Source organism: Pundamilia nyererei, unplaced genomic scaffold (genome assembly GCF_000239375.1).
Source record: "Pundamilia nyererei isolate P.nyererei 1_Seehausen unplaced genomic scaffold, PunNye1.0 scaffold00536, whole genome shotgun sequence".
NCBI classification, from domain to species: Eukaryota; Metazoa; Chordata; class Actinopteri; order Cichliformes; family Cichlidae; genus Pundamilia; species Pundamilia nyererei.
This window is the reverse complement of record NW_005187937.1, coordinates 165,098-177,441: the sequence shown is the minus strand read 5'-3', so window position 1 is coordinate 177,441 and position 12,344 is coordinate 165,098. Positions and strand designations below refer to the sequence as shown.

Sequence of the window (12,344 nt, the reverse complement as noted above, 5' to 3'; positions counted from 1 at the left end):
TGTAGGAAGGAAAAATATATGTCAATGCTTTTGCATTCTTTCAGAAATGTAGCTGGGTAATTATGTCATTGGCATCGGTGAGCCACTGTCAATATGTGACATATTGAAATCGCGTTTGAATTTGCGCTTGTTTTTTTTGCATTCACTTTGCAATCGCGTGAACTGTGTACGTTTTCTTTTGTATCGAAAAAATATCGAACCGTGACACCAAAGTATCGAACCGAAACGTGAATTTTGTGTATCGTTGCACCCCTAATACATACATACATACATACATACATACATATATAGATATAGGAGGTTAAATGAGGAACTACAATAATAAAACAAAAATGTTACATGGTAATAAAATAAATGATGTGGTGTGATCTTCTGATATAGAGTAACATGTTGATAGAAAAAATAAATATGTAATACTTAGGTAGAAATGCTATAACACTATAAAACAAAGCCTGAAATCCACACTGTATGAATTCTTTGGTTTATTTTAACTTTAAAAGTTGTTTTATGTTACTTATTTATTAGAAGAAAAACTGCATCTTCAGTATCACAAGATAAAAGATCTAATGGCCTTTAAAAAATAAAAAAGGCCATTTCTTCTGCAAGAAATAAAAAGCTAGAGGGGATTTTTTTTAAGCTAACTTTAATGGATTATGTCATAAACTAACAAAACTGCAAATACAGAACTGTCTCAGCTTTATTAAAAGGTTTATGGCGTGTGATGTGTCGGTGATAGTATCTCATTTACTGTTTCACTGAAAAACGAACTGAATGTATAACAACGAGCAGCTCCACTTTTCGAAGCACCTCAACAGGTTGAAGCTGTCCGTGATTTCGGAGTGTGAAGCACTGATTTTGGGGCATCATATCGTGACCTAACTTACCTTGCAGGCTCCTGCCAGCGTTTTAGCCAGTTGCAACAATTCGCCATCAGGCTAAACATCGCAGTCCGGGTCCGAATGACTGAGTGGTGGTCCAGGTGGGCAGCGACACTCCACTATCCAGCCCTGCTCATCGACTCTTAACCTAAACTAGCTACATGGCGAACTAACCCATCAAAGTGTAAACGTTTAGCTTTTAAATGCCTCACCCAACTTACGTCGGTGAATAATTTAGTCGTTACCGTGTGTTTTCGATAAATATTAGCCTGGAAGACATTATTTTCCAGAAGCTGAACATCCCGTTAAACGAGGCTAGCCAAAGCTAATGTAGTTAGCAATAACGGTATTTGTAGTATCGTTTAGTTTGTAGTGTCCGCAAATACGTGAGTCGTTTACCACTTACATCTGAGCCCTACTCACCAATAAAATGTGCTCGTTTGTAACCAAGCGCATAAATACTGAGTATTTTACTACTGAAATATTCGCTACTTAGCGTTAGCCGATTCCTAGCAGTCTGCTTTGTTTACGCCGTCTTTTCTGCTGCTAGGCTGCGGACGTGCCTTCGTCATCTTCCGTCATCAACAAATCAGCGCCAGCGCAGATTCCGAGCCTGCGCACTCGTTACAATTGTGACCAATCAAACAACCTACTACAGCTATAATGCCGAGGAATAATAATAACTTGTTGTTATTTTTTTAGTATTTAATTAGCTGAAAAAGTGTGTCCACAGTTCAAGCAACTTAAAGAAGTCCAGACGCTTTTCTTTGCAAGCTCCTTTGACCACAGCTAGTACATTTAAATTAGGCCCATGAGTTACATTGCTCTGCAATAATACTAATTATTATTATTATTATTATTATTATTATTATTATTATTAACAATAATATAATTGCTCTGTGTTATGCTCTCTGAAGAAAATGAGAAAGAGAAGGGGATGGATGGAGGAACATTGGTGAATCAAAAAGCTCAGGGGGTTATAAGGAGGAGCTGAGGGCAGCTATGAAAAGTTCGAAGACTGGAAAAGCAGTTGGTCCCGGTGGCATACCTGTGGAGGTATGGAGACGTGTAGGAGGTGGGCAGTGGACTTTTTGACCAGATTGTTTAACACAGTCTTGGAAAGTGAGAGAATGCCTGAGGACTGGAGAAGAGGTATACTGGTACTGATTTTGATATGCAGAGCTGTACCACATACAGAGGGATAAAGCTGAGGAGCCAAACCATGAAGATATGAGAAGAGCTGCTGAAGCTAGGTTAAGAAGACAGGTGATGCGTATGAGGATGAGGTGAACCAATAGGTAACAAATGGAACAAATGTCTTGACCTCATTCATCACAGTCCCTCCAATCAACCAGATTAAACATTTCTACATCAGCAAATATGTATTAAAAATCACATTTCACTATAAACACACAAGCTAAAAGGTGTGAAACAGCACAAAATTAATTAAGCAGTTTGTATTTGTCATGAAATATCAGATGTCTTCCTAATACTTCTTCTAATATCATCTTGCCTCCCTCTACTGGCTCCCTTTATTAGTTTTTTGATATCATCCACTGTACCTGAGCTTTCCCCCCCAAAATTTTGTTTCATATCACCAGAATGGACTCTCTTGAGCTGAGTGAGAAAAGGAGACAAAGACAAACCAAGACACGGTGAGATGTATTTTTAAAGACAAATTATTTCCTATTGCTCCATCAGTTACCAATTCCCTTCATTCTGGCAAAGCACAAAGTTTATTAGATTTTTCCAGCTCGCCCGGGCTGAGTTGGCGGGCTGTTTTGCTGTTAGACTGAATGTCAAGTGTCTTTTAAGGAAAGATGGATTGCACTTTATTTATTCCGAGGCTGAGTTATTTGCCCCAGTTCATCTCGGCAAGTACTCGCTGGTGACTCTGCAGTCGGAGGAGTGAGACACAATGAGGAAAGCACGTCTTTTAGAGAGCCTGTCTGAAGAAACAACATCTCCCTCCCTCCCTCCATCCATCCCTCCCTCTCCTCCGAGACAACTTCAGCTTAATTTTTATGAGATGTGTCTGCTGCTCTCATAAAGCCACAGTAATCATTTTTATTTGTTTACTGGGATCCAGTGCAGCTCCAGACAAAGAGCTTTGAAATGGAAAAACCAGGCAGCGACTGGTGAAAATTTCAGTTAAAAAAAAAATCATTAATTCACAGAAATGTTTTATTAATTCATTCATTTTTACCATTGACCCGGTGTAAAAAAAACCCCATTTCTTTAGTCAATAGTGGGAAAAAAATGTCATTTAAAATGATTTAGCTGTTTATCTATTACTTAATTACTGTGGTGTAATATGAAGGACAGTGGTAATGGGGTAATTCTACATTCATAGGAAAAGCTGTAAAACTTGTGAAAATACACTTAACAGTTCAAAATCTATGTCCTTCATATATTCCAAAGCATGTAGTGGGCCAGATTGGAGGCCCCCCACCTCTTCTGCACTTTGAATGAACCCAGTTTTTTATTCAAAGTAATATATTTGCAATAAAAAAATTTTTAAAAAGGAAGGCATAAAAATCTGGCATTCTTTTAATATAAGTTCCTTTCCCTGCCTGGTTTTAAATGTAAAAAAATTTTAATATATAAGATCTGTTTTGATTTTTTATGAATGCAAGATTGGGCTCAGATGAATCGGGTTTTAAACAATATGCTGTTCATTGCTGTAGGGTGACCAGATGTCTGGGACTGCAAAGCATTTTTATCCACCCTTCCCTCTTCCCACACACGGAGGCAATGTCCTGCAATTTGATTGGCTGTGGTTTACAATAGTGAACGCTGCCTAAGAAAAGTCTTACTTGAAGAGATGATCCATCCATGCATGTTTCCTGAAATCCAAATACAGGAGTACAACAGTTGTTGCAACAGATACTGAAGCAGAAAACATGAATTGTATACAGACAACACCAGCACCATAAAAAAAACGTTACCTTCCATCTATGCTTATAGTAGTTTGGTGGGTTGCAAATGTATTTCATTTATGAATGATCAAAGTTTCTTCCTCTCAGCACATTATGCCCCACAGAGGTGTTATGTTTTAAAATGAACCTGAAAATATTTTTCACGTTTTATATGGACAGAGATGGAAAGAGTACCTTCGGCTCATTGCATTTGAGTTGACCTAAACCTCCACTGACTGACTATCATTCATAAAACTTTTTAAAATTTCCTCTCAGTTTTCTAGAACTGAGTCTTAAGAATGCTAAAACAAAATAATATAAAATGTCAGTAAATAATTAATCTGACATGTTTTAAATAATTAAAATTGGCAATTAATCATTAATTATATATAAATGTATAAATAAATCTATTAATTATGTAAATGTGTTTTTGATTAATTAAAATGAAAATATATAATTAAATAATTGCCTCAAAATATTGTTTTAAAAACTTAAAACGTATTAGTCTTTACACAAAACTATTTATTTCACTATTTAATTTATTATTTCCTGGTTCTTGTGCTTCAGTGCACCCCATGAAATAAAATAAACAATCATTGCAGCTTGTCAACAGTTGCTAACATCTGGTTACTCTGGCAGACTGATTTTGGAAAATGGATTGATCCAGTGGACATGGGGTTGGCAGGTTTCCCAGAATGCATTTGGAATAAAATCACATCAGCTGTTTCCTCCACCACTGCGAAAGTGCCCTCAAACTGTAAGTACAGTTTTGGAACATGATTTTTCTGTCACCAAATGCATTTTTTAGTTGTTTTTCTAAGGTAAAAATGTAATGGCATAGTCTGAACGAAAATGAATATCTGGCTGGTTTATTGAGAGCCTGTTTGCAAAAATAATTACATTTTTTCATAGCTGTCAGGTCCTGTTAGCATAACAGACAGCTTCCCTCACCCTCTGTCAGCTGACCGGGTGATCAGAGCCCATGGTACCCCTTCCTGATCCTCGCCTCTCAGTGAAGGTTAAACACGGGTGATAGGTGATATCTAACAGGTTATGTTTGGTTTATTTTAGTTTTGTATTCGTTCCCAAGCAAATCAGTTAAGCTGAGATTATTGTTTAATTTCATAACTGTGTATTTTTAGTGAACCATATAGGAATGCTCTCAGAATATATTGAATTGAATCATTTGCACGTCTTTATTTCCTGATGTGCACAGGTCATACTTTTTGTTGAGAACAGCTTGTTTTCAATTAAAACTAACATAAAAAAAATGTAATACATAGGGAGGAAAGTGAGAGCATTTTCACTGGGAGCAGAACCATCTGGACCAGCATGTTGTTCATGCTGGTCATGGATATCCTGACGAGTGATGTCAAGCCTTCTCCAGAAATTATTCAATTGTTTGTTTCTTAATATTTATTCAACTGTATTCAAAACACCAGATGTCTGCTATAAGTTTTGGAAGTCTGGAGTTTAAAAAAAAGAAGAAGAAAGAGCTGTGTGTTTTTTCTTCAGGTAGCAGTGGGAGTTACTTGTATAATGTTTTTAAGACAGCTCAGGATGAACTAAGCAGTTGATTCATCTGTAATATTTCATTTGAAATAATGATGTACAGTTGTTTAACACCTTTTTCCAAATCAGTTCAGTGTTTATCCCCTTTCAAAATCATTTTATATCTTTTTATGCCTTTCCCAACGTTGATGGGTGAGTTTGACAAACAAAATTAATTTATGATGCACTGCAGCACAAGAACAATGAAAATAATAAACTAAATGTGAAATAATAAAATATGTATTTAAATAAAATCCACCCATCAATTATCTTCCACTTAAGATTATAAATTCTACTTAATCCAAGATAATTAATGATACATCTTGTTAAATGTATACTGGTTTATTTGTTTCATTTGGATTTCAGTATAGTATAAAAGCCTTTTCTCTGCCTCCTTTCCCACGAGGCCCTTTTTTCTTTGGCACTTTAACGCCCTCTATTGTTTCCGCCATTCTTTAAATTGCTTCCCTGTATGCGGCATCCTTCGCACTTCCTTAAACTGTCACGGTGGCGGATTTTTTAGAAAGGAATATCTACTTACTGCTCATTCAAGGTTGGTTTGCGCTTCTTTACGATAGTTTAGTTGAGAGCCAAGCAGAAAAACATGTCACTTCACAGCATGTGTTTTAAAACTGCACTTCCGGTAACGGTATTTTGTAACAGCTCGAGTGTGGTGTGGAGTGCAGGGGCTGGTGGGTGGTAGAGGGGAGTGTGGAGGTGTCACAAGAGCATAGATCAGTGACGCAGTTGGGGGTGCTGATGTTTGAGAGCCTCCACACCTTTCTTCTGGAGAGGTGTGCAGGTGTTGTAGGACATATTATTTATAGTAATGTTTAATCTGTGCATGTAATGTTAATCTGCTGATTGTTTTCCTAATTAATGCGTGTAAGGAGAGCAGATTACTAAAATAAAGTGTTACATAGATTTGACTTTCATTTTCTTTTATTTTGAAGGTCTGATCATTTTAAATTAGATCAAATTTCCACCTCTGGACAAGTGACTGATATAATACAGAGTAACAGTTAAAATTGGATAAATATATTTGCCAGTAATACTTGCTGCTCCCAGAGGTGTTTCTCCCTCTTTACACCACAGGTGCGTCTTTGTTCCTCTGTCCTCATGACTCGGGTCTTTGTGTACGGCATCCTGAAGAAGGGGCAGCCCAACAACTACCGCATGTTCGACAACAACAATGGAAAGGCCGAGTACCTTGGCTTGGCATTCACTATCCAGAAATACCCGTTAGTGATCACCACCGAGTACAACATCCCTTTCCTGCTCAACATCCCTGGCCAAGGTCACCGAGTGCACGGGGAGATCTACAAAGTGGATGACCAGATGCTGAAATTCCTGGACACTTTTAAAAGCGTCCCAACGTTGTACCAGCGGACGGTGGTCCAGCTGGAAGTGAAGGAGTGGGTGGGGAAGACGGAAGGAGAGGAGAAGGTGTCACCGGGGAGCATCACCACGTACACCACCACGATGTACGAGCCAGAATGGCCCTCGCTGCCATGCTATGAGAGCTACGACTCAGAGGGAGATCACGGGCTCAAATATAGGTGTAGAGAAGAGCGGGACTGATCTCATCATGCTGATGCAACTGACAAAGTTGCTTTTATTTTTGTAATTTATCTTATTGCTGTGCACCTAAAACAATGCCCTGTAAACCTTTGTCAAAAAAATGAAGCTGTAATGTCAGACCCTAACCCTAACCCTTTTTAAAAAAAAACAAAACCTGTTAACAATGTGTAATTGTGTAGTGCTGACTACTTGCTGGCAAATATCGTGAGCTAATAGAATTTTACATATATATTGTATGTAAAAAAACAAAAACAAACAAACAAAAAAAACCTGCATGTAGCTTCCAGGTCAAGCTAATGCACAAGTGCCTTGAACCTGCATTGTATGGCCAGCCTGTCCTTCCAAAAATGTGATTGCATAGAAGTCTGTGAGGAAATGACCCAGCTGCTTACTTGATTTATGACCTCACCAAAGAGTTTCCTTGTGTGGTCTCAATGCCATAAATAAGACTATTATTTAATGGCATAGGTTAAGACAGGCTTAGAGCAGGCGTGTCAACCATGAGGCCCAGGAACCAGATTCAGCCCAGCAAAGGCTTCAAATTTAGCCGACTGGGTGGCTTTGGAAACTTTTACAGCTTTTCACACTGAGAAAGATCTCAGATTCCTTTTAATTCTTTTTGTTTACTACAATAAAAAAATGGACTTGTACTGTAAATATGCAATTAAACAAGTTTACACTGACAGAAAGGCGAGTTTTACTGGATCATTTAAATCAAAGCTGATTGTGATGTAAAATGAGTTTGACACCCCTGTCTTAGAGCATTTATATCACACGGATATGAACTCTGGTGTGTTTAATTGTTACAGTCCACTTGTCTTTGATTACCTCTGAAATAAAAATTAATTCCTGATTTCTTTTGTTTGATCTGTGCTGTGTTTGTTCCATCCAGGGGATAAGCTTTTACTCTGCGTTGTCATAAGCAGAATAAATATCCTGCAAACTACTTACAGGGATTTAGACATATGTATTTATCTTCTTTATTACAAGAGTCACATATTCATGATACAACCTCTCTAATCCAGCAGGTGTCGCTAAAAGACAGGTTGTGTTTTTGTACCAGCAAACCAGCAAAGCAAGAGATGTGGCCCCTGAAGTCTGCTGAGGGGCCTCATCAACTCACTGGTTGCACTACTGATAGTCTCTACCAATGTTAGTGCACACAGATGCAGAAATAGAGATAAGGACTGAGGCCGATGAAGAAAGACAAAAACACAGAGATGAGCAGAAAGAAAAGACACAAGGGCAATGGTTCTTTGATCACAAAGAAGAAGAAGACAAAACAGTGGTAAGTAAGTGGGACACAAGCAGGCAGCTGGACTTCAAAGTCAGAGGTGGGAAGAAAAAAATCTAATCCCATTAGACCTGTTTAGACCTCTTCTTTTGACCACCAAATAGGTTGCTGTTTTTGCCTATAGTTTTTGAAGACTAAGTACATCACCTAAAGCCTTTTTGAGCGAACCCAATCTTCCGTTTAAAAGGCAAGAAGTTGACGTGGGAAAAAGCAGAAGCTTCAGCCAAATAAGTGGTAGCCTTCAAAAGCTCCGCAGCCACTGACCACGAATACTCCATGGTGATTTCAACATCGTCAGCCAAAAGAAAAACCCCATCTACATCCACCAAAGCACCGTTGTAAGGGAATTGTGTCCCAAAGTGTGGAGACCAACAACTCCATAGTAGAAGCCATTAACAAGCTAACAAACAAGATTGATCACCTCAGTGTGCAGCTAAGTAACAACATGATAATGGTGGCTAATATTGCCAAGCTAGCTGAAATGAACGCAGCCGTTATAAAAGAGTGTAAAGCTAAACTGTTTGTTTTGGAAAAAAGGCATGCCTCCTCTCAACAAAGAAAACATGGAGCTGAAGGAGAGAGTGTGGGAACTAGAATGGTACATGTGCCACTGGAACTTGAAAATTCAGGGATGGAAAGAAACAAACGACAAGGATTCTTGCAAGGAGGTCATCGACATCTTAGCCAAGATCGCACCACATTGGGCTTCTTCACTGGACAACGCTGTGGACACCGTCCATCGCCTAGGGAAAAAAGAAGCGGGTTGACCTTTACAAATAATAGTTCAGTTCACCGTGAGACACCATCGAGATGCTTTCTGGCAGCTGACCAAGGATTCCCAGGTGTGCAAGGAGCTAGGCATCTACATCAAGCAAGATTTCTGCAAACTAGACCAGGAGGCAGGAGCTGCAGTTTGGCCAAAATAGAGCAAGCCAGAGCTGAAGGGAAGAACATTTACTACAGAGAGCACGCCCGTTAAGTTTAAGTAGGCAGGTTCATATTACCTATTTGGTACGGTATTATAATGACTATACATAACGACTATATATATTATATTTTTTAGAGCTCTTTTGCATTTTGTGAATTCAATTTAAAGGATTTAGTGTTCCAGTCTCTTGTTTATTTTCCTTTTTATGTCATTTTTCACTTCTAATTGTAACTGTGTGTCTTTAAATAGTAGGGGCTTCAGAGATATTCTTAAAATAAAGTATTTTTGTTTTGTAAAAATGTAAATGCTAACTGTGTGTTGCTACAAGAAACACACTCTGTTGAGGCAGATGAAAAAATTGGTGTAATCTGTAGGGAGAAAAAATAATTCTTTGTCATGATACTAACAAATCTGCTGTATATTTGTTGAGTTTTGGTTCCTGTTGTTTCACTCTCTCACGTTTCTTGATGTCCACATTTGTGACTCCTGTGCTTCCTTTACTTTTACTGCTACTGCTTTATCCACGTGTGCTTTGTGTCTCCATGATATTTACTTCCTGTGTTGTTTCAAACCAACTAACTTTAACTATTTAAATTATATGAACATGAATGAATGAATATTAATTTGCATAAATGAGTTTGAATTTGTATCATAATTGATACATCTACCAATATTTTTGCTATTTATTGCTTAAAAAAATATTGTACAATTAATTTAGGTTTTTTTGGAGGATTCACACTAATGATGATGATGTAGAAGTCTCAAAAACTCAGAAAACCTCCATCCATCTATCCATCCATCAATCTTCTTCCATTTATCCGGGGCCAGGTCGTGGGGCAGCAGCCCAAGCAGAGAAGCCCAGACCTCCTTCTCGCCAGCCACCTCCTCCAGCTTGTCCGGGGAAACACCAAGGCGTTCCCAGGGCCTCCTCCCGATGGGACATGCCCAGAACACCTCACCCATGAGGCGCCCAGGAGGCATCCTTGTAACATGGCCGAACCACCTCAACTGGCTCCTTTCAATGTGAAGGAGCAGCGGCTCTACTCTGAGTCCCTCCCGGATGGCTGAACTTCTTACCCTATCTCTAAGGGAGAGGCCAGCCACCCTTCGGAGAAAGCCCATTTCCACCACTTGTATCCACAATCTCGTTCTGTTGGTCACTACCCACAGCTCGTGACCACAGGTGAGGGTAAGAAACTCAGAAAACCTCTATTTATCAAATTTGATATATTTAAAAACGTCCGTAATAACATAGAAACTCATAGGAAAGACAATTTGGGCCATTGGCTAATCTGTGTACTCAAAGTGGAAAATACATTTCTGTTTCTATGCAATGTTTATGGCTACAACAGTGTTGCTCAGAACGAACTCTTATTAACTGACATAACCAATCACCTAAAAGAACTATCTCACAAGTACTCCACAAACAATTTTATAGTGGGAGGAGATTTCAATATTGTCTGTGACGAGTGGCTTGATAGATCACTCTCTAAAATCCAGTCTCATCATATAAATTCATTTTTACACATCTTCTGTTTAGAGTTTAACCTAATAGATCCTTGGAGATTAGCGAACCAACTTCATCAGCCCTTTTCATGGTTCAAGCTCGATCGCTCAGCTAAATCTCATTTTGATTTCTGGCTAATTTCAGACAGTATAATGCAGAACAATGTAGATGCGGGTGTCTCAGCTGCGCCTTTAACCGATCACTGTTTGATACAGCTTAATGTCACACCTCAACTTAAAAAATAATAATGGATTGGATTTATATAGCGCTTTTCAAGGCACCCAGAGCGCCACTATTCATTCACTCACTGGTGGAGGCAAGCTACGGTTTTAGCCACTGAAGCAAGGCTGCCATATCGCGCCATCGGCCCCTCTGGCCAACACCAGTAGGGTAAAGTGTCTTGCCCAAGGACACAACGACCAGGACAGAGAGCCCGGGTATCGAACCGGCGACCTTCCGATTATAGATACGCTTCTCAACCCCCTGAGCCACAGTCGCCCAAAAATCTCATAATAAAGGTTACTGGAAATTTAACTCAACCCTGCTTATCAATGAAAATTTTAGTAACAAAATACTTGAACAACTAGAACTTATTTCAAATGATAAAAACCTAGTAAGTAAGGAAAATGTATTTATATAACGCTTTTTGCAGATAAAAATCACAAAGTGCTTTACAACAAAGAAAATGAAAAATGAAAAAAAGACAATAGTTATACTAAAAAGGCCAAAGGTGCATATCTGAGATCCCAAGCCAAGTGGATAGAGGATGGCTATGCACTGACCCTCAATTAATATCCAAAGAAATCTTTACCTTTTACAGCAATTTGGCTGAGGCCAATGGCATAGAATCAATCTATTAAACACCTGATTCCTAAAACTGATGAAAATTTTAAGCAGTACTGTGATGCAGGTATTACCCTTGAAGAGTTAGATAAAGCATTAGGTGCTTTATCCAAAGATAAAGCCCCAGGATGTGATGGCCTCACAAGTAACTTTTACATATATTTTTGGGATCATAGAATCCTTGTGTTTGAAATGCTCACAGAAATTTTAGAAAATGGTTCTCTCACACACACTATGAAACAAGGGGTAGTTACACTCATACCAAAACCTGGGAAAGATCCGACACTTCTTGATAATTTAAGACCAATAAAACTCTTAAATAATGATTATAATCTTCTAAAACATATTTTTGCTAACAGATTAAAATCAGGCATAACTCAAATAATATCTTACACTCAGTCCAAATTTATAAAAGGCCACTCAATCCATAATAATATCTGCCTTGTTCTGGACTTGATTGACTATAACTACCTAATTAATAACAAAGGTTTTTCCTAATTTTAGACTTTTACAAATCCTTCGATATGATAGAGCATGAGTTTATGTTTCAAGCCCTAGATTTGCTTGGATTTGGAAGTGGCTTTAATAATTACTGTATAGAGACACAAACAGTTCAGTGTGTCTTCCACATGGCACAGAGATTTAGGATCTGCAAAGGAATAAAACAAGGATGTCCAATCTCACCATTGCTGTTTATCACAGCAACAGAAATGCTTTCCATACTGATTAAAAATGCTATATTTGGTAAGTAATCTGTTCTAGGTAAAGAGCTCTCTATCAGCAGGGCCGTTGCTAGCCATTTGGGTGCCCTAAGCACAAATGCTTTATGGTGCGCCCCCCCCCC

General features: G+C 38.5%; 2 protein-coding genes across 2 annotated transcripts in view; both read left to right on the top strand.

The window, feature by feature from the left end:
• Positions 1 to 5,827: 5,827 nt before the first annotated feature.
• Positions 5,828 to 12,344, top strand: part of LOC102195007 (gamma-glutamylaminecyclotransferase B-like) — a gene marked incomplete at its 3' end in the record, with an annotated part of 12,247 nt that continues 5,730 nt past the window's right edge. Inside the window, exon 1 of the mRNA XM_013907827.1 lies at positions 5,828 to 5,900. The remainder of the gene's footprint in view (positions 5,901 to 12,344) is intronic.
• Positions 6,272 to 7,775, top strand: LOC102194121 (gamma-glutamylaminecyclotransferase B-like). The gene has a single exon (XM_005754303.1). It carries the CDS (start codon positions 6,467 to 6,469, stop codon positions 6,926 to 6,928), a length of 462 nt encoding a protein of 153 aa, XP_005754360.1. The 5' UTR covers positions 6,272 to 6,466; the 3' UTR covers positions 6,929 to 7,775.

What these genes read in the sequence shown, in the direction of transcription:
- LOC102194121 (XM_005754303.1), top strand. Translation starts at nt 6,467, where the DNA reads ATGACTCGGGTCTTTGTGTACGGCATCCTGAAGAAGGGGCAGCCCAAC.